Source organism: Giraffa tippelskirchi, chromosome 8 (assembly GCF_054371585.1).
Source record: "Giraffa tippelskirchi isolate mGirTip1 chromosome 8, T2T-mGirTip1v1.2.pri, whole genome shotgun sequence".
In the NCBI taxonomy this organism is placed as follows: domain Eukaryota; kingdom Metazoa; phylum Chordata; class Mammalia; order Artiodactyla; family Giraffidae; genus Giraffa; species Giraffa tippelskirchi.
In genome coordinates this window covers 82,495,476-82,519,112 of record NC_137282.1, presented here as the reverse complement: position 1 = coordinate 82,519,112, position 23,637 = coordinate 82,495,476, and the positions used below count along the sequence as shown (strand labels likewise).

The following is a 23,637-nucleotide window of genomic DNA, read 5'->3' as shown; positions in this document are numbered from 1 at the left end:
AACCCAGACTACTCTAATGCTGCTCATCCTGGGTCATTATAGTCATTTTTTAATGCACAGGTCACATAGTTCTATTTTTTCAGGATACTAAATAATAGTATTAGGATCTTTACCTTACTGTTGCCTTTAAAATCTTCCAGATCAAAATCAAAATGCCGACACAGTGCCCCAACAGTGAAAAGGGATCTCAGAAGTGCTGGTTTGTTTGTTAGCAGTGAAGTGTTATTTGGGTCCTCTTGGTGTTGACTTTTTAATTTTGAAATGGCACCTAGTAAAATAAGTAACATTTATTTATATTATTATAACAAACCCTCTATTCTTAAACTGTTATGTTCAAATAATTACTGCTAATAAACTTAAAACTAAATTTTACTAAAATTAAATTTAAAATTTACTAAAATTAAACTTTTCTAAGTATTAAACATGCCTAGAAATATGAGGGCATTCCAATTGAGCCTAAAGAACTAATGAAAGAAAAAAAAAAACTGTATTTAAATTTTATTTGACATAGCAGGCAAAAAACTTACCAACATTTACTTATGAGAAGATAAATTTCTGAAGTAATCACATTGGGTTATTAAGGGAATATAAAAGTTACCAGGAAGTATTGCTTCTGAGAATGGACTACAGAGGACAATCACATCTCTTATAATTCCCTTGATGTTATCTTTTATCAGATATGTTAAAAAGGAACTGAACACTGCAGGATCTAGCAAAATAATTTTAAAGCCCAGGCAGTGAACTTACCATAGTATCTATTGAAACAGGCCCACACAAATTTAAAATTTTGTGTCACTTTATTTACAACTGCCCCAAGACAGCTTACACAATGTTGCACTACCTAAAAGAGAAAAAATGTTACTGTTTAGATAAAACTTACAAACGTAAAAACAAAGGTAAAAGCATGATTAAGTGATTTAAAAACACATGATTTGTGAATTGTATATTGATCAACACAGAGGTGGTAAAGTGAATGCTTACAGTCATGCCATATTTGATGATAAGCTTCATTAGATCTTCTTCAATAGTGGCAAGGAAAGTTTCACTCGGATGTTCCATCAGTGGTACAACTAGTTCTAGGATTTTTGCAACATTGCAGATAACCATGAAATCATTTTGCGTCTATAAGGATAAAATCAATGCTTTATGAATATTAAAATCTGAAAAGAAACTATATGCAGCTTTATGTATTTGGGGTTCTGGTATTATTTTATAGGTATATTATATACATACACACACACACACACACACACAATAGCTTTTTTTTTTCCCCAAAAAAAACCAAAACAGCATAATTAGGAAAGAGCTTTTTTAAAGTATGAAGGGAAGAGGAGCAGTGACAGGAACCTGGATTCTATTCTAGCTCTGTCACTAACTTACCATGTGATCTTTGAGTTACTTGGTCATAATGCTACAGTTACTGTTTTTCTCCCTAATACGCACTAACAGTCAGTTATGAACAATGGTGTTTAAATATTTACCAGAGTATTTTACCAAAGACTGGTACAATTTTTAAGATTAATATTTTTCAAACTAGGATAATAACAATGCAGTAGTTCTCAACTGAGGGTGACTTTCCTGGTGGCTCAGATGGTAAAGAATCTGCCTGCAATGCAGGACACCCAGGTTTCAATCCCTGGGTTGGGAAGATCCCCTGGAGAAAATGGCAACTACTCCATTATCCCTGCCTGGAGAATTCCAGGGACAGAGGTGTCTGGCAGGTTATAGTCCATGGGGTCGTAGAGTCAGACACAACTGAGCAACTGACACTTTCACTTTCACTTTGTCCCCAATGGATATCTGGAAATATATGGAGACTATTTTGGTTGTCATAACACTGGCATGGGGGGGTACTACTCGCATCCAGTGGATAGAGGCCAAGGATATTGCCAAACATCCTGTAACATGCAGAAAAACTCTTGACAACAAATAACCAGGTCCTGAGTGTCAACAGTGCTGAAGTTGAGCGCTAACAACAGTGTTGTGTTAACCTCTTTTATGATAGAGGAAAATGCAGAATCTCAGAATTAGGTATAAGTCTCCTTTATTTTAAAATTTAAAATGTTAACATTACATTCTTCTCAAATTTTAGAGGTTTTAAAACTGATTAAAAATTGTAGGCAACAGGTGATTAAAGTGGGAGAAGGGATAAATTAGTTTTTGTCAAGATAAATTCAATTGAAAATCACTGACAGAATCTTACTTTAAAAATGCAGTAGAAATTTTCTGAAACATTAACTGACTTGAAAAATCATGTAAACAAAGTATCTTAAAATCTAAAAGAAAAATTTAAATGGAAGATGAAAATCATGAAGGAAAAGAGCTGTAGAATACATGAAATATCTGAAATGAATATACATAAGATAGATCAACATCTCAAACATGTAAAGAGTTTTCAAAATAAACGTCCACAATTTAAAGGTAAAATAAGCAAAGGATAAGAACAGTCAAGTTAAAGAAAATCAAGTTCAACTGGTTAATGCCATAAAAAAGATGCTAAACCTTCTTGGAAATCAAGGAAGGGAAGCTGAAGCAACAAACAACTACACTGTTTTACATCTGTTAGCCTGGCAAAGAGTACAAAAATGACACAGATCATCATTCACTGGTTTCCAAAGAGGCTGTGAAACATGTCCACCAGCAATTTGGCAAGAGCTATTCAGAAACAAAATCAAAACTGCAAAAACATTCCTTCAATCTGGGAAGTTAATTCCTCAGACTATGCCAAAGAAAAAGAAGCACCAATATTTAAAAGTACATGAATCAGTTCAGCCGCTCAGTCGTGTCCGACTCTTTGCGACCTCATGAATCGCAGCATGCCAGGCCTCCCTGTCCATCACCAACTCCCGGAGTTTACCCAAACTCATGTCGATCGAGTCGGTGATGCCATCCAGCCATCTCATCCTCTGTCGTCCCCTTCTCCTCCTGCCCCCAATCCTTCCTAGCATCAGGGTCTTTTCCAATGAGTCAACTCTTCGCATGAGGTGGCCAAAGTATTGGAGTTTCAGCTTCAACATCAGTCCTGCCAATGAACACCCAGGACTGATCTCCTTTAGGATGGACTGGTTGGATCTTCTTGCAGTCCAAGGGACTCTCAAGAGTCTTCTCCAACACCACAGTTCAAAAGCATCAATTCTTTGGTGCTCAGCTTTCTTCACCGTCCAACTCTCACATCCATACGTGACCACTGGAAAAACCATAGCCTTGACTAGACGGACCTTTGCTGGCAAAGTAATGTCTCTGCTTTTTAATATGCTATCTAGGTTGGTCATAACTTTCCTTCCAAGGAGTAAGCATCTTTTAATTTCATGGCTGCAATCACCATCAGCAGTGATTTTGGAGCCCCCCAAAATAAAGTCTGCCACTGTTTCCACTGTTTCCCCATCTTTTTCCCATGAAGTGATGGGACCAGATGCCATGATCTTAGTTTTCTGAATGTTGAGCTTTAAGCCAACTTTTTCACTCTCCTCTCTCACTTTCATCAAGAGGCTCTTTAGTTCTTCTTCATTTTCTGCCATAAGGGTTGTGTCATCTGCATATCTGAGGTTATTGATATTTCTCCTGGCAATCTTGATTCCAGCTTGTGCTTCTTCCACCACAGTGTTTCCCATGATGTACTCTGCACATAAGTTAAATAAGCAGAGTGACAACATACAGCCTTGAAGTACTTACTCCTTTTCCTATTTCCAGTCTGTTGTTCCATGTCCAGTTCTAACTGTTGCTTCCTGACCTGCAAACAGGTTTCTCAAGAGACAGGTCAGGTGCTCTGGTATTCCCATCTCTTGAAAAATTTTCCACAGTTTATTGTGATCCACACAGTCAAAGGCTTCAGCATAGTCAATAAAGCAGAAATAGATGTTTTTCTGGAACTCTCTTGCTTTTTCGATGATCCAGCAGATGTTGGCAATTTGATCTCTGGTTGCTCTGCCTTTTCTAATACAGCTTGAACATGTGGAAGTTCACGGTTCACATATTGCTGAAGTCTGGCTTGGAGAATTTTGAGTGTTACTTTACTAGCGTGTGAGATGAGTGCAATTGTGCAGTAGTTTGAGCATTCTTTGGCATTGTTTTTCTTTGGATCGGGATGAAAACTGACCTTTTCCAGTCCTGTGGCCACTACTGAGTTTTCCAGATTTGCTGGCATATTGAGTACAGCACTTTCACAGCATCATCTTTCAGGATTTGAAATAGCTCAACTGGAATTCCATCACCTCCATTAGGTTTGTTCGTAGTGATGCTTTCTAAGGCCGACTTGACTTCCCATTCCAGGATGTCTGGCTCTAAGTGAGTGATCACACCATCGTGATTATCTGGGTCATTAAGACCTTTTTTGTACAGTTCTTCTGTGTATTCTTGCCACCTCTTCTTAATATCTTCTGCTTCTGTTAGGTCCATACCATTCCTGTCCTTTATTGAGCCCATCTTTGCATGCAATGTTCCCTTGGTATCTCTCATTTTCTTGAAGAGATCTCTAGTCTTTCCCATACTATTGTTTTCCTCTATTTCTTTGCACTGATCACTGAGGAAGGCTTTCTTATCTCTCTTTGCTATTCTTTGGAACTCTGCATTCAGATGGGAATCTCTTTCCTTTTCTCCTTTGCTTTTCGCTTCTCTTCTTTTCCCAGCTATTTGTAAGGACTCCTCAGACAGCCATTTTGCTTTTTTGCATTTCTTTTCCATGGGGATGGTCTTGATTCCTGTCTCCTGTACAATGTCACAAACCTCTGTCCATAGTTCATCAGGCACTCTATCAGATCTGGTTCCTTAAATCTATTTGTCACTTCCACTGTATAATCATAAGGGATTTGATTTAGGTCATACCTGAATGGTCTAGTGGTTTTCCCTACTTTCTTCAATTTAAGTCTGAATTTGGCAATAAGGAGTTCATGATCTGAGCCACAGTCAGCTCCCCGTCTTGTTTTTGCTAACTGTATAGAGCTTCTCCATCTTTGGCTGCAAAGAATGTAATCAGTCTGATTTCGGTGCTGACCATCTGGTGATGTCCACGTGTAGAGTCTTCTCTTGTGTTGTTGGAAGAGGGTATTTGCTATGACCAGTGCGTTCTCTTGGCAAAACTCTATTAGCCTTTGCCCTGCTTCATTCTGTACTCCAAGGCCAAATTTGCCTGTTACGCCAGGTGTTTCCTGACTTCCTACTTTTGCATTCCAGTCCCCTATAATGAAAAGGACATCTTTTTTCGGTGTTAGTTCTAAAAGGTCTTGTAGGTCTTCATAGAACCGTTCAACTTCAGCTTCTTCAGCGTTACTGGTTGGGGCATAGGAATGATTATTAAGGAATTGCTTGTAGTGGCTATCAACAGAAAACAATGTAAATAACAAATAAATACTCGCCAAGATGTGAAAATGGTTAAACAAATCCTAAGATGTCCATAAGATGAATAATACACAGCTATTCAAAAGGATGAATATATATCAGTTGTTTTGAGATTAGTAAAAATGCCTAACAGATACATATATAACATGACTTGATTTTTTAAAAATCTGGTTAACCATTTGTATATGTGTCTGCAATTATAGAAACTTGGATAAAATGTTCAAGGACACTCCAGATTGCTTATCCTGAAACCAGGAGGGTAGGATATAAAAAAACTACAAAAAAAACATTTAAAAAGGTGTCTATCATATGTATGAGATAGCCTTATTTATATAGAACTTTATATTAGTGTGTGTATGCAAAACAAATTATATAAAATGTTTTCAAGTAACCTTGCTTTAAAAAATGCCGATTGAAACAAGGATAAGCAAGGCTCCATTGTTGTTTAAATTCTACAGGTAAACAGATAAGGTATTGAATTCTAGCTTCAGGACTCATTAGCTGTGACACTGGGCAAATTATTTATATTCTCTAAGCTTTCGTTTCCTTATCTGTAAAACTGGGATAATAACGGTACTGACTTCATAATGTAAATGAGATGCTGCATGTAAAATTCTTTAGTGTTTGGCACTGTGCTCAACAACTATTAACTATTATTATTAGTCACAGATTACATATTAATCAGTTTATATCTGGATCTAACACAAGCCTTAAAGACAGAAATATATGTTGTCTTAAATGTTGTTTCAAAAGTATTATATATTATTTTTAATATATTTATCTTCTGATAGTTTTCTCTGGTTTTAAAATTTCTCAGAACATCCTGAAGTTTTTCACCTCAAATTTATTAATTTAGATTGCCAAAAAAACTGACCATAGCAGCAAAACAAATTTAGTAAACAGTTAAAATTAGCTCCTTAGGAAGCTCAGAACATAGGAAGTAAAAAACTAATTACATTCATAGATTTTTAGAGTATTTTAAAATTTACTGTTGTAATAAGCCATTGAATTTACCATGCTGTCATATAAACTGCTGGATTATCTGACTCAAGCAGTAGTTAATCTTCACATTTGATTTTAAGAGAACACATGTAATATTAACTTAAAAATCTAACATCTCTGATGATCCTTTATTTTCCATATTCAGTATATTAATACATTATGTAAATAAAATACATCAAAAATAACAAATGAAAAGCAAAACCAGAATCCAAAAGACAGTAAATTTCTCAGTGACAAGAACTTTGCCTCACTCACTGTTTAAGTCCTAACAATAGTTACATTTATTAAGCATTACTGAGAGTTTAGTTTGAGGAGCTTACAGAGAAATGAAACCTGAACTTTATAATATATCAGAAAAATGATGTTTGCAGATAGCCTGCCACAAATATTAGAACCTATATTTGAGTACATAACCCAGTTGATCTTTCAGTGAAAATGACTGTCATCTGTCAGTGAAAATGTGGATGACACAATGCAAATTCTAAATTTAAAATATTTACTACATGGTTTAGATAAGAGAAAAACAGGACAGACAGCTCTATACTTACACTACATTTAGTGGTAAGATATGGCTGCATAGTCATGGCATGTTTAACCATGAGCTGGGGTCTTATTTTGCTGAATAAGAACAAAGTGGTTATGCAAGCTACCAGTCTTCCAGAATTCACACCTTTATTGTCAGAGTCTGGAAAAACAAACAGAAAATAAGACACTAAAATATGACAAGGTAGTGGAAATTATACAGAATATTATTCAAATTACTCGATACTATCCTCTGAATAGATTCAGTACATGCCTCAATACAACAGATTAGCATTCCTTATGATACTAGACTTCCTGCCTTTCTATATTATATAAAATTACATGTATTAAGGATAAAGGGCAAAAAGGCTGCACTATGGAAGGCAAGTTTCACATCAAGGGGAGGAGGACTGAAGTAAAAAGTAGAATGAAAGTTGGGAAGTTTAGAGATGGAATTCTGAGAATAAACATGGTGTTGGTTAGTATCTAAAAATGCATGGAAATGAGAAAGGGAAAGAAGTTAGCAAAGGAGGACAAAAACAATTTAGCTGAGGTGATACTGTGTTTAAGGGTACTGGGGGAAAAAAGATGCTGCTGTGGTAGAATGTCAGAAGACAGGAATGATAAATTAAGAAGGTGGACCAGTGCTGTATTAAGACAAGTAAACGCTGTTCAGGTAAGAGGAAAGTGTAGCTAGTTAGGAGATACAATGTGTCTTGGTTCTTGGGAGTATTGCTAGTTAGGAGATACAATGTGTCTTGGTTCTTGGGAGTTTTTAGAGGCAATTAGCAACTTTTTAACATTAAGTGACAACAGTATCACCCTTAAAATCTAGGAAAGGGAAAAACTGGGAAACAGAACAGGAGATACAAAGAAAAAGAGGTAAACATGGAAAATGAAAAAAATAAAATAAAAAAGATTGCATTAAAATATAAAGCATATCAACAATTTTTAACACAAATGGTACCTCTGTAAGAGGTAAATTGCTCCCAATTCTGAAAACTGACTGAGGCAGACTATTGTTCCTCATTAATATCTATTAGGGGATGGAAGTAATGTTAGTCTTGTGTGCTTTTAAGCAATAGATAACAATTATGACTTTTATGATTTTATAATTATTTATATTTTCATTAATAACTTCAATTTTGTGACTGAGTGATAGATAATATAGAATATTAAATATTTAAGGAATTCGTCAGTTTAAAAATTACTAACACCTTTCTAGGTCAAGATTAAGCACATTTTATATAATTATAAATGGTATTAGGAATGTACTATAAATCTTTTAAAAACATTTTTATAATAATTAACTTCATTTTGATAGAAATTTTTATATAATTTGAAAGATACTGAACAGTTTCTGGATAAGCACATTTACCTACATACATTAGTCCCTGGACTTACTTTAATTCTTGTTCATTATGACATCTAAAATTATGTTCTATTGAAAGATATATGAAAGAGATGAGTCCCATACTTCTATTACATTGCTGTAAATAATACCAGTCGACTACAACATAACTATAACCTTGGATTCAACACCAAACGAAAAACAGAGTTCATTTAAAAGTGAAGTAGTTAATTATTAGGCTAAGCAGAGCGAGAGGCAAAAATAAGAAATGTGCACAAAGTATTTTAAAATCTTATAAAATCAACTTAATGACCAATATATAAAATGTCTTACCAGCTAGAGATTCCTCATATTTAAGAATGTGCTCAACTAGGTTATCAACAAGTTGAGTACAAGCTTTCTTCACAGGTTTATATGAGGAATCCTCTTCAGACTTCAACAACTATAAGTGTATATATATGAAAAAAAAAAATCCCAGTATAATTATTCATTAGACAATATAAATGCATCAAAATGTGTCCATAAGTAATAAGATTTTCAATTGGTTATTAACAATTTAATACTGAAAATGCAAATTCATAAATAAAAATATGTAACAAATATTTTAAAATATAACCAGTAATTAAAGATACTTCCAAACAATTTTAGTATGAAGTTATTTAAATTGCTATGTATAGAACCTAAGGCAGAATATGAGAGGAATGAGAACAGTGACCTTCCCTTAAGAGTACCCCTCAATGTTAGTTGAGTGATTTTAAAGAATTAGAATTCCATTCCTCATCATTTCAAGTTCTTTGATTTCTCAAAAAAGTTTATTATGGGTTAATGACATTTTAAAAATAGCTGTACCTACATCTGACTTGCATATTAAAATCTGCAATTATAAAACACAAGGCTGGATTTCTTCCCTGTGTTATCTTTTACCAACGTATTAATAAACAATGATAGAGATGTGCTACAAATAATGATATGAGGAAGAGAGATCAGTCTAATTATAGCTGAAAAATAAAATAAATACAATCTTTCATAATCAGAGGTCAATGGTAATGTCATCTAAGATATATCTGTTTTGTTAATAAAGAACAGCTAATACAATTCTTGGGTTATTAAAGAAGTTGAAATGTGTAATTCTGTCAAGGGTTCCAATGCTGTACAATTGTAACTTTCTGCAATGATGGTGTTTTATATCTGTGCTGTACAATATTGCTGCCACAAGCCACATGCAGCTACTGAACACTTGAAATGTAGCTAGTATAACTGAGGAATTAAAAGTAAATAAAAATTCAAATTAAATGAAAAATCATACGTGGCTAGTATAGGACAACGAAGATGTGTGGATGACTACAACTGATAGCAATCAGAATAACATATCACACACATTTCCCCTACTCCTTTCAATTTAAACAAATCAATCAAATCAAGAGAACGTCAGTTTACCCAGTTTCAGCTCTGAACAGCAAGTTCTCCTTGTCTTGCTCTGTAACTCAACCTTAAGCAGCTATTAATATTATATGCTACCTTGGTCTTTTTTGGGAAGGGGTAGAAAACAGGCTCTTTACCCCTTGTTTTTCCTTTTTGTTCTCCAAGACATCAAGTATACATAAAAGTATTAATCATAAATTTTGGGTTATGACACACTGCCAATACTGGTATGTGCCCTTTTCTTTGCTTATAAATATAATGATGCACTATGAACCTAACTTAAGAATATCTCCAATAACTTATATTTCCCAATGTGCTCCTTCCTTTATCCCATCTTCCTGTTTCCCTTTCAAAGTATCACTTATCAGAATTTTTTCCATTTCTTCATTAAAAAAAAAAAGAAACTAAGTTAAATACTGTTTCTAGTTTTGCTGGATTTTCAATTTTCTAAAAGGTATCATGCTGGATGCAGTCTTCTGGGATATGCCTTTTCCATTTAATATGTCACTAACTGTAATCCAGGTTGTTGCAAGAAACTGTTACTTTACTCATTTTCACTGCTATAAAATAGGCTGTTGTGTCTATACTGCAATTCATTCATCCATTCTTCTGAAGATAGGTTAACTATAACTTTAGTGGCATGATGAGCATTTTTATTTGTCTCCTGGTACACATATGTAAGATTCTCTTGGGTATGTACCTTGGCTTGGAATTACTGGGTCATGGGTAATATGAATGTTCAACTCTATGAAATAATGCTAAATTTAAAAACTTTTGTTGGAATATTTTCTCAGCACCAGTGCTTAAGAGATGCTCTTTAATCCACCTTTTCTCCATGATTTGTTATCATCTGAATTCTAAACTTTTGCCAATCAAATGGGTGTCAAAAAAAGCCTTGATTTGCATTTACCATATTATGAATGAGGCTAAATACCTTAAGTCACATGTGTTTTTTTCTTTATGAAATGCCCATTCATTACTTTCTCCTGTTTGCCTACTGAGACTCTTGCCTTATACTGGTTTGTAGGAAAGGAGTTCTTTATATTTTTTAACAATGCTCTTTTGTCAGTTATATGTGTATCAAATATCTGTTCCACTTTGTGTTTTTTCTGGATTCACAAATGTTCTTCATTTTCAGGCAGTGAAATTTATCACTTTTCAGGTTATTGGTTTTTTGTGACTCAAGAAATTCTTCCTTAAGAAAAGTAAAAAATATATTAATACATATGCCATCTTCTGGGGCTTCCCAGGTGGCGCTAGAGGTAAAGAACCTGCCTGCCAATGTAGGAGACACAAGAGATGCACTGGGTCAGGAAGATACCCTGGTGGAGGGCATGGTAACCTACTCCAGTTCTTCCCTGGAGAATCCCATGGACAAAAGAGCCTGGCAGGCTACAGTCCAAAGGGTTGCACAGAGTTGGACACGACTAAAACGACTTAGCATGCACATCTAAAAGTTTAAAGATTAATCTATGTGTGTGTGTGTGCACGCTCAGTCATGCCTGACTCTTCGCTGAGTTGAAGAATTAAAAAAAAAAAAAAAAAAAAACCCTTATGGGTAGCCACTTGTTCCAGTTCCATTTATTGAAAAGTTAAAGCTATCTTCATTACTCAATGTTTAAGTCCTGGTACCTGATAAGACACATTAGTGCTCCTGCATTTTCAGAAGTGATGATTATTTTCAACTCTTTACTTTTCCATATACGGTTTAAGAACACCTTGACATGCTTGATAAATACCTTCTATTCTTGATTTTGATGAGATCTCTTTTAACACTTCCCATTTTGCATGATTTTTATTTTAGGTTTTATAGTTTATTCTCTGTCAGATTTTACTTCTAGTTTACTAGATGTTACCATTCAAGGGTATTAAATTTTATCAACAACTTCTTTTGTATCCTCTGATATGACTACTTATTTTTTGTTTAATGTTAAATCATACACACATGTGCTGATATTAAACCAGCCCCACAACATGCATGCACAGATATGCATATATAATATATATATAGTATAAATGTATACACATCTCTATCCAACTTTTTGATGGGTAAGTAAGCTGTAGACATCAATATACTCTCTATCTTTTCCTTCTGAGATAAAATTTACATGAAATGATATGTACAAATCTACAGTTGCCCAGTTTTGTTAAGTGCATTCCCCTTTATAACTCAAACACTCTACCAAGATAGAGGACAAACTTTTCTCCATTTTTAACTTACATAAGAATCATCTGGAGACTGCTAAACTATAGAATAGTGGGCCCCAACTTTAGAGCTACTGATTGATTAAATCTGGACAAAAGTCTTAAAATTTTACTTCTAACAAGTCACAGATAATCTTGTTAACTTTTAAAACCACTGATATAGGTTATTACTATCACCCTTGAAATTCCCTCATGTTCCTTTCCATTCGATCCATGGCTCCCTGCAACCACTCTTCTGATTTTTTTCCATATAGATTAGTATAGCCTCTTAAATAGAATCATAACATGTACTCTTCTGTGTAAGACTTTTGTCACTCTGTGTAATGTTTTTATTATTTACCTATGTTGCTGTTAAGTATCACTAGTTTGTTCCTTTTAACATGCTGTACTATTTAGCTGTATGGATACATCAGGTTTTCTTTAGCCATTCACTGGTTGATGGAGACAAAGACACTATTTGACTGTAAACTCAGGCAGGAGAAATCAAGCTGCACCTTCAACCCTTTACTTAGAAATCTCCTCAGCTAAACATCCAATTTCATCACTTGAAGTCTCCCCTTCACCAAACACTAGAAAAGGAACACAATTTAGCCAAGTTCTTTGCCACATTAAGAGGACAGACTTTTCTCTGTTGTCCAATAGCATGTTCTTCATTTGCATCTGAGACCATATCACAATAGCCTTTAACCATCCATTTTTTTACCAACATTTTGTACATGATTATATACATCCTGAGAAACCTGTATGCAGGCCAAGAAGCAACAGTTAGCACCGGACATGAACAGACTGGTTCCAAGTTGGGAAAGGAGTACTTCAAGGCTGTATATTGTCACCCTGCTTATTTAACTTACACGCAGAGTACATCACGCGAAATGCTAGGCTGGATGAAGCACAAGCTGGAATCAAGATTGCTGGGAGAAATATCAATAACCTCAGATATGCATACGATACCACCTTTATGGCAGAAAGCAAAGATCAACTAGAGTCTCTTGACGAAGGTGAAAGAGGAGAATGAAAAAGCTGGCTTAAAACTCAACATTCAAAAAACTAAGATCATGGAATCTGACTGATCCCATCAACTCAGGGCAAACAGGTGGGGAAACAATCAAAACAGTGACAGACTTTATTTTCTTGGTTTCCTATGGTGACTGCAGCCATGAAATTTAAAGATGCTTGCTTCTTGGAAGAAAAGCTATGAAAACCCTAGACAGCATATTAAAAAGCAGAGACATTACTTTACCGGTAAGCAGCCTGCAGTGACCTCTAAAAATGGTGCGCTATTCACTTGACCCAGAAAACCCCACAAAATCATGCAAATCAAGAGGTTTAAATCTTCATGTTCACTTTAAGAACACTCGTGAGACTGCCCAGGCCATAAAGGGTATGTATATCCAAAAAGCCACCAAGTATCTATCTGAAGGATGTCACTTTAAGGAAGCAATGTGTGCCATTCTGTTGTTACAATGGTGGAGTTGGTAGGTGTGCACAGGCCAAACAGTGGGGCTGGATGCAGGATCAGTGGCCCAAAAAGAGTGCTGAATTTTTACTGCACATGCTCAAAAATGCAGAGAGTAATGTTGAATTTAAGGGCTTAGATGTAGAATCTCTGGTCACTGAGCACATCCAGGTGAACAAAGCCTGAAAGATGTGGCACAGGACTTACAGAGCTCAAGGTCGGATCAACCCCTACATGAGCTCTCCCTGCCACATTGAGATGATCCTAACTGAAAAAGAACAGATTGTTCTTAAACTAGAAGAGGAGGTTGCACAGAAGAAAAAGATATCCCAGAAGAAAGTGAAGAAACAGAAACTTATGGACCGGGAATAAAGGCCACAAAAAATAAATGCAAATAAAAGTAAAGGGAAAAAAAAAGGCAGAGACATCACTTTGCCAACAAAGGTCCATCTAGTCAAAGCTAAGGCTTTTCCAGTAGTCATGTATGGATGTGAGAGTTGGACCATAAAGGAGGCTGAGCATCAAAGAATTGATGCTTTTGAACCGTGGTGTTGGAGAAGACTCTTGACAGTCCCCTGGACTGCAAGGAGATCAAACCAGTCAATCCTAAAGGAAATCATTGGAAGGACTGACACTGAAGCTCCAATACTTTGGCTACCTGATGCAAAGAGCCAACTCATTAGAAAAGACCCTGGATTATTAACATAAGCTTAACCACATCAGAACTCCAACTGCAGCTCCTGTACCAGATGAGGTGTCAGTGCTTGAGCAAATTAACATCCTCTGGAACCTGGTGTACAGCTAATGATCTGGAAGATGCATTTTTTCTCATCATAGTCAAAGGCCCACCAGAGCAGTTTGCTTTTACCTGGCAAGACCAGCAATGTATTGCACTGCCTCAGGGGTATCTTAACTCCCCAGTCTTACATTATAATTTAGTTTGTATGACCCTGATTATCTTTCACTTTAACATGACATCACACTAGCCCATTACATTGATGACATTATGCCAACTGCACATAGTAAGCAAAAAGGAACAAGTACACTGGACTTATTTGTAGAATGTGCATGTGAAAGGGCGGGGAATATATTCAACAAAAATTTAGAGGTCTTCTACTTTGAAGAAATTCCTGGGGGCTTAGTGGTGTGGGACATGGTGTAATGTCCATTGTAAAGTAAAGAATAAGATGCTGCATCTGGTCCTTTCTGTAACCAAAAAAGAGCTCAATGCCTTAGTGAGTTTCTTTGAATTTTGGAAGCTTATTCCTCATTTGGGTATATTATTCTGGCCCATTTACCGAGTGACCTGTGAAGCTGCCAGTGCTGAATGGGGCACAGAACAGAAGGTGGCTCTGGCAAGGCAAGTCCAGGCTGCTGTGCAAGCTGCTCTGCCACTCATGTCACAGACCAGCAGCACTTGAGGTGTCAGTGGCAGATATGGTTGCTGCCTAGAGCCTCTGCCAAGCCTCTATAAGTGAACTGCAGTACAGGTCCTCAGGATTTTGGAACAAAGCCCTACCACCCTCTGGGATAACCACTCTCTTTTTGAGAAATAGCTCTTGGCATGCTACTTGGCCTTAGTAGATACTGAATGCCTACCCATGGGCCAACAAAATCATCATGCATTCTGAGCTGTCCATCATAAACTGGGTGGCTGCCTCACCAAGCCACAAAGTTGGGTGTGCAGAGTAGCATTCTATTATCAAAGGAAAGCGGTGTATACATGATTAGGTCAGAGCAGGCTGAAGGGCACAAGTTAATTACATGAAAAAGTGGCCAAAATGCTTATGGTTCCCATTCTGCTACACTGCCTTCTCTTAGCCTGCACCTCTGGCCTCAGCTGACCACAGGGAATATCCCTGGTTTACAGATGGGTCTACACAACATGCAGGGACCAACCAAAAGTGGACAGTTGCAGCAATACAGCCCCTTTCTGGGACATCCCTGAAGGACAGTGGTGAAGAAAAATTCCCCCACTGGGCAGAACTTCAAGATGTGCATCTTGTTCACTTTGCTTGCAAAGACAAATGATCAAAGTTGGTGACAAGGAAATCTGGAGAAGAGGCATCTCTGAGTAGTAAAATATTTATATCCCACATGAATGTTCACCAAAGGGTGACCTCAGCAGATAAAAATTTTAAAAATCAAGTGGATAGGATGACTTGCTCTGCAGATACCTTCTCTGAGGGTAACAGCCTCTTTCCGCAGCCACTCGTGTCCTCACCCAATGGGCTCATGAACAAACTATGCATAGTGGCCAAGATGGAGGTCATGCTTAACCTCAGCAACATGGACTTCTACTTACCAAGGCCACACTATCTATGGTCCACTCTGCCAGCAGTAGAGAACAACACTGAGTTTCTGATACAGAACGACTCCCTGGAATTATCAGCCAGCTACCTGGGTGGCAGGTTGATTACAATTAGGCTGCCTCTATCGTGGAAGGGGCAGCATTTTGTTCATACTGAAATAGGCACTCTTGATATATTTTTGCTTTCCTGTATGCAATACTTCTACCAAAACTACCACCTACGGACTTGGAGGATACTTTATCTACCACAATATTTGTTGTTTAGGCTCTAAGTCATGTCTGACTCTTTGCGATCCCATAACTGCAGCACTCTAGGCTTCTCTGTCCTTTACTATCTCCCTGACTTTGCTCAAACTCATGTCCATTGAGTCAGTGATGCCATCCAACCATCTCATCCTCTGTCATCCCCTTCTCCTCTTGCCGTAACTCCACACAAAACTGCTTTGGTTAAGAAAATCACTTCCGCGCAAAAGAAGTACAGCAGTGAGCCCATGCTCATATTTCATGTTTCCCACCATTCTGAAACAGCTGACTTGACAGAAGGTGGAAACAGCCTTTTATAAACTTGGTTACAGCATCAGATAGGGGGCAATATCTTGCTGTGGCTGGGACAAGATTCTCCAGCAGGCTCTTATGCTCTGAATCAGCATCCAATACACGGTGCTGTTTTGTCCATAGCCAAGATTCATGGTCCAGGAATCAAGAGGTGGAAATTTGAAAGGCATCACTCACTCAAATTTGCTAATCAATCATTTGCTAATATGAGTGATAAGCAAAAATTCTGCTTCCATTCCAGTGACTTTATGCTCTGCAGGCCTGGAGAGAGATTCCAGAGAGAGGAATTTTTGTACCAGAAGACATAACAAGAATCTCACTGAACTGAAAGACTGTCAGTCAACTACTATGCACTGTTTATGCCTCTGAATCAACAAGTAAAGAAAGGAGTTGGGCTTTCCAGTTGGTAAAGAACCGCCTGCCAATGCAAGAGAGGTACGAGATGTAGGTTTGATCCCTGGGTTGGGAAGATCCCCAGGAGGAGGGCATGGCAACCCACTTTAGTATTCTTGCTGGAGAATCCCCTAGACAGAGGAGCCTGGTGGGCTACAGTCCAAAAGGTCGCAGAGTTGGAAACAACTGAACATGCATGCACCAAGAAGAAACTATAGAGTAACATGCCACAATGGAGGTACATAAGAGTATGTTTGGAATGCAAGAGATCCCGTAGGCCATCTCTTAGTAATAAATACCAGCTATGACCACATTATCAATTACAGATACAAGGACTTTGTCATGAGTATTTCCTGCTTATTTTGTCATGAATATGTGTGTGTGTTATGCGTATGGAAGTTGGGGAGAGAGACAGGAGGAGAGACTGAGGGAGGGAAAGTGAGAAAATGTCTTTCTTCCCTCCCACCTCCTATTCCCTTACCATGTAACATAAAGTATATAGATTTCATATCCAAGTATTTAAATGTTATTATAAACTGACATGGTAGTAATTAAATTACGGGATGTCAAGGAGAAGAGTAAACATTACTCAAGGACTTCTTCTGGGAAAGGAGTTAGTGCATTTTTGGTTGTATGCAGGATAGTTATATCACGTTAGATAGAATCATGACCTTGTTATTGTTTTATGTGGAGATTTAGTATGGCATAAGGAGACCTATCAATATATGAGTGCCCAAGTTAACAAAGGGTAGAGCTGTGATGGTTAACTTTAAGTGTTAACTTGGTTGGGCCAAAGGATGCCCAGTTACCTGGTTAAACATTATTACTGGATGTGTTGGTGAGTGAGGGTGGTTCTAAATGAGATTAGCACTTGAATTGGTGGACTCAGCAAAGCAGATTGCCCTCTCCAATGTGGGTGGGCCTGAAAAGAACAAAAGGTAGAGGAAGGAAGAATCCAACCATTCTCTGATAACCTGAGCTGGGACACTGGTCTTCTTTCACATTTGAACTGGGATTTATACTATCCACTTCTGTGGTTCAGCCCTTAGGACACAGAACAAACTACACACTAGGGGCTTTTCTGGGTCTCCAGTTTGCTGACAGATTGTGGGATTTAAGAGGGTCTATAATCACATGAAGGGCTTCCCTGGTGGCTCAGCAGTAAAGAATCTGCCTGCATGGAGGAGACATGGCTTCAGTCGCTACATTGGGAAGATTCCTTGGGAAAGAAATGGCAATCCACTCCAGTATTCTTGCCTGGGATGGCAGGCTACAATCCATGGCTACACAAGAGTCAGACTTGACTTTAGTGACTAAATGACAACAACAATTACACAAGCCAGTTCTTACAATAAATCTTTTCTCTGTCTCTCTTTTTCAGTATTTGGTTGGTTCTGTTTCTATGAAGAATATGATAATATTCTAGAAGATATGACTGATATATATCATTTCTGAGTAAATTCCTGGCCCCCTGAAATTACTCTTCTGAATTTTTTCAATACAGATTAGTTTTGCCTCTCCTTAAACTTCATATAAATGGTATCAGAATATGTACTCTCCTGTGTAAGGCTTCCTTCATTCTGCAGAGTGCTTTAATAAATGTCTATACTGCTGTATGTATTAGCAGCATACTATGTGTTTCTATGATGTGGAGCACTATCAAATTGTATGAATATTGATATAGTCATTTTTCTATTCATTCACTGATTGATGGCAATAAGAGTATTTGATTGTAAACTTCAAGAGGCAAATCTTATTTTGGATTACAAAGGCCAGGAAAAGATGAAATGTAGGCCATTGAAGTTTTTTCATTGCCTGCATTTTTTTGTAAACTAAAAAAAAAAAAAGCTGTAGTCTTAGAACATAAGAAAAGAAAATGAGTGGCATTGTAATTGTAAAATTAATTTTGTGTACCCACCATAGGCTATGATAGTGATTTACACTGACTGAACCACTTTTTAGAAAAAAAAAAAAGTAAGAACTTTCACGATTGAACTTTTTCACATACTACTGAAAAAATTCAAAAGAAACCACAAATTCATTAAAAGTTAAAAGGGACATGAGTTTTCATACATTTAAAAAATGTGTGTATGTGTGTGTGTATACTTACATATATATATGTGACATTCTAACATTATGTAGTTAGCGGACAGTTTGATGCCTATGTAAATATGAAGTTACTTCATGTAGTACTTAAAGTTTCCCAAGGCTATCACATTCTACAAATTGGGAATCACTATCTATATGAAGTCGATCCAACACAAAAATAATAATGAGAAGTAGCTAAAATTGGACAGAATGCAATGTGTGTACACAAGCTCATGTGGAAATAGTAAGAGTGCTAATTATTTTTGATTTAAGAATTTAAAATAATTCCAGTAGTCCCTTCTTTGTATCCTCAGCATTTCTTCAAATTTATGCATTGTTATAACCGCCAAGAGTGATTATACCTCCATCATGTATTTATATAAATATTTTAATAAAATGTTCTTTACTTCATAAAACTAAACTCTGCTAGTTTAATGACTACATCCAGAAAGTCACAATGTCATTTTGGTAAACTTAACTGTTGGCAGAAACTAAAGCAGGAAAGCAAAAAACAGGGAGGAATAGAAAGAGCAATGAGCTTAAAAGAAGACTAGAGAGTGAAAATATAAAGAGTATAAAACTACAGCTAAGAAGTTACAAATCTAGTGTTCTCTTATCTACTTCCAACTTGCCAATAACACAGAGTATTAGTAAAAAGAATCTAAGGTAATATTCCTAACGACATTTCTGAGAGCTATACTAGTATCATATGAAACATGGGTGTAGCGCTTTCTAGAAATTATTGTGTCCCCTTTGGAATGGTTGACATAAATACAACTAAGATGGTCATAAGGCTCTATAATGCAGTTAATTATCTGACTTATGGGGGAAAGGGTATCAAATATATCATGTAAAATTATAAAATAGAAGAGATTGATTAAGAGAGTCTAACATGTTACAGACTGATAACGTAAGCAAACACCATGAGGGTGCTTAAAAAAGGCGCTTAAAATTTAAGACTAACAATACCAAGTATTGATGAGAATGTGGATCAACTGGAAATTGCTGGTGGAAATGCAAAATGGCCCAGCCATTTTGGAAAAACAGCCTGGCAGTTTCTTACTCACGTGACCCAGTAATCACGATCATGGAAATTTACCCAAGAGAAATGAAAACACCCAACCTCACAAGAACATGCACACAAGTAGCATTATTCATGACAGCCCAAACTGGGAACAACTTGTAAGCCTATAAGTTTGTGAATTAACAGAGAAATTATGATACATCCATACTGTTGCTACTACTCAGCAATAAAGAGGAATAAAACAATATACCAGCAACATTCTGCTAGAAGTCAAACACAAAAGACTACATGCTGTATGATTCTCTTGACATGAAATTCTACAAAGGGGACAACTATAGTGACAAAAAGTGAATGAGTGGTTTCCCAGGGTTGGGGGAGAAGATCAACCACTACAAAGAGGCACAAGAAAACTTTTAAGAGTGATATTCTTTACATCATTGCAAATAATTATTAAAATTAGTCAAGATGCACACCTAAAATTGGTTAACATTTCTGCATGTAAATTATGTTCCAATAAAATAACTTGGTTGATTGTTAAAAATATTGCTAAATATAGTTTAACTAAAAGTATTGTTAAAAATTAAAAAGTAAATAAATAGAACAGATAGTAAATTGTTGACCTATCAAACAGAAAAACTATTTCATGATAGACTTTTAACGGTATGTGTTTAGTGAGCTATAGATAAAAAGAAATGCAAAAAAAGTCTTAAACTGTATCTAGTAATCTTAATGTTAATATAATAGGGCAAAGCTAATAGGAAATTATTTTTGGAAATAAGATTTTTAGCCTAAAAGAAATAATAAAATAAGAGTAGAATCTCATAATCTTAAATTTGGATTAAAAATATTAATTCTTGATTTATTTTTTCTTTCTAAATAAATATATATATTTCTAGCTCTATCCTCTGAAAAGGTCCAAAGCTATGATAACCCATTAGCAATGAATATCCACAGCACCCAGATTATTCCCACAAAAGGGAATCAGGGCTCTTAGCAAAAAAATGGCTGAGTTCAGATTTGGGACAGAAAATGTACAAGCCAAGTCTGGGGAATCTTGTAGAGACAGAAAGTAATCAGGCTACAAGAGTAATGAAGTTATACCAAAAAGGTACAAAATCGACTTGAAGGGACTACCACTGACCAAAGATGGGACAATTTGAGCTTCAAAAAGAACTATGATTGCAATAAATTAAAATACAAAGAATACAAGGATCTTTTAGTTCACACTGATATTTAAAAAAATGAACCAACTCGTTATTCACCTTTAAAAGTTGACAGGAAAACTCATTATTCTGAAAACTGGTAAGTAATGGAAAAGAACAGAGCACTTTCCCTGCCTTTCTGGTACAAACTATATTTTACAGTAACTAAATGATCAGGACAAAATTCCTCTTTAGAGAAGAATTCCTGCCAATTAATATGGGATAAATAAAATAATTTGAAAAAAACCAGCATTTTGCAATTTATAATGAAAATAATGAACCTAGGTAATGATCATTTGAAATCTAGATAGAAAGACTTTATGAAAGATTAAGCACACAGTCAAAATCACTGAAAATGGGACAACCAAACATGTGCCTTTTGATGTGAGGCAACAATATTTAGCATCACTTGTGAAGTATTCTTGTCTCTATTCTGAAAACTGAACTTCAATATCAGTAAACCGCTAGATCTAACTTAAGAGTTTACAGAAAAAAAATGGTGGACAGAGGAACACTAAAATGACACCAGAAAGAAGAGATCTATGAAATCTAGAATGTGAGACACTCTACAGGAAAACATGTAAGTGGCGTGAGAAAAGGAACAGTGAAAGTTGACTTTTATAGACTAAGACTTAAGAGTCATGTCAACCAAAGCAACTGCAATTCAACTATAAAAACACATTTTTGAGACAATCAGGGAAATGTGAACACTGAATAATTACTACGTTAGGAAATAATTTTATTAATAGTTATTTTGATACAGATGACAAAGATACTGTGGTTTTTTAAAAAAAGTCATCTCTGTTAGAGACAGATATTAAAGTATTTATGGGTTAAATGATATAAAATATGGGATTTTCTTTAAAAGTGTTACAGCCAAAGAAAATTAAATAAAAAAAAATAGATGGGGGTGGGAAAGAGATAAATAGGATATTAGGAAAATGCTAACAGCTTTTGAAGCTGGGTAATGAGTACTTCTATTTGAAAATCCTTAAATAAAAAAATTCATAATGAGCTAAATATTTCCATGTATAAAATTTTTAAAGAACACTAATTGTGGTTTAATCCTATACTACTATAGGACATTCTATATATTTTAAAACATGTCAAATAATGTAAACATATATTTAATGCAATCTATACACCTATTTATAGATCTCATGTCTATCATCTATATTAAAGGGATTAAAAAATTATCTAGAAGGATGAGAAGAGACAATATTAATATTAGTTATTCAGAAAACTTACCTGTAGCAAGCAATTGAACAACTGATTAAATAGGGGTATTAAACAAAACATTCACTCTAATACATTGAAATAAATTTTCCCTACCACAAAGAAAACACTTAAAAAAAAACTGAAAAATTTCTTTCAAATCATGAAATCTACAAACACTCACATTTTGAAGAAGCTGCTCAAACCAGTCATATCCAGTATCTCTGCATGCTGCAACCTATGGGGAAAAATATGGTGCAACTATCAAAATTAGAAATTTACATTAAAACATACTTTTGCTATGCTATAGTCTCAAGAATAAAAACGTTCAAAGTTCTAAATTAAAAAAATTATTTTCATACTTATGGATATAGGGAGAGGGGAGGAGAGGATGAGATGTATGGAAAGAGTAACATGGAAACTTACATTACTATACGTAAAATAGATAGCCAATGGGAATTTGCTGTGTGACTCAGGAAACTCAAATAGGGGCTCTGTATCAATCTAGAGGGGTGGGATGGGGTGGGAGATGGGAGAGAGGTTCAAAAGGGAGGGGATATATGTATACCTATGGCAGATTCATGTTGAGGTTTGACAGAAAACAACAAAATTCTGTAAAGCAATTATCCTTCAATAAAAAATAAATTAAAAAGAAAAATAAGAAAAGAAAAATTAAAAAAAAAGAAGTGACTGTGGATTAAATGATTAGAACTAAAAAAAAAATTATTTTCAAATAAACTATTTTTTTCAGTGAGCCAATAATCTACCATGTTAAAGAACTTTATTCCAAAAGTATATTAGAAGCCATTCAAGATATTCACTTAATGTATTAAAATTTTAAAAATGGTATTACATTCTGAATAGTATATTGAATCACACACTATCAGGAAATCTGTAAGGTCTAAAACAATAAAAATGCAAATATTTGCTTCTAATTTTCCTTCTAGGTAGAAGATTTAAAGACATCAGTAAAACAGAGATGATCATGTAACCCATAATATAGAATTTTTAAGTTCAAAACATGAAAAGCATTCTGGGTCAAAAAAATTATAGTTTATGTGTATAATTAAACATAATGAAACTAATTTTAATTCACGTATTCTAGAAAAAGTAGAAACTACAGTCTCATTTCAGGTTGCTATTCATGGGTTATTGTATCTTTTATCTACTTCTCATTTCCCTTTCAGTTTTCAATCACTGGAAGAGTCTGCAGAATTTTAATACCAGTGCTTAAGACAATGGATGCCAAAAAAAAGTGCGGGTAGGAAGAAATACCACTCTCATCTTATCTGCATCCCTTGAGTATCTCCAGAAATATATAATAAGGGAAGTATTAGAGGGTAACCAAATATCTTGCGATTGTCTCTCCCTTTATAAGATAAGGCAGGCCTCAGTGAGGTTTGCACCCACAAAAACCACCCTTATTCCAGTCCTTCCTTACCACATCAGTGATATTTAAAATCTTCCTTGTCATTGCTTCTTTGTCATTGTGTGGAGTTGGAGTAAACCAGAGTTTTTGGAATGTTTCATTTACTAATTTCTAGAAGAAAGAAATAT

At 35.7% G+C, this 23,637-nt stretch overlaps 1 protein-coding gene across 3 annotated transcripts in view; it reads right to left on the bottom strand.

Annotated features, from left to right (window-relative positions):
• Nucleotides 1-23,637, bottom strand: part of NIPBL (NIPBL cohesin loading factor) — a 198,452-nt gene that overhangs the window by 17,649 nt on the left and 157,166 nt on the right. For all 3 annotated transcript variants that reach the window (XM_081522004.1, XM_081522003.1, XM_081522005.1), the window contains 7 exons: nt 23,522-23,620; nt 22,265-22,318; nt 8,543-8,651; nt 6,885-7,021; nt 982-1,122; nt 748-841; nt 114-268 (listed from right to left, as the gene is read on the bottom strand). In XM_081522004.1, the coding sequence (XP_081378130.1) occupies nt 114-268; nt 748-841; nt 982-1,122; nt 6,885-7,021; nt 8,543-8,651; nt 22,265-22,318; nt 23,522-23,620 (789 nt within the window). The remainder of the gene's footprint in view (nt 1-113; nt 269-747; nt 842-981; nt 1,123-6,884; nt 7,022-8,542; nt 8,652-22,264; nt 22,319-23,521; nt 23,621-23,637) is intronic.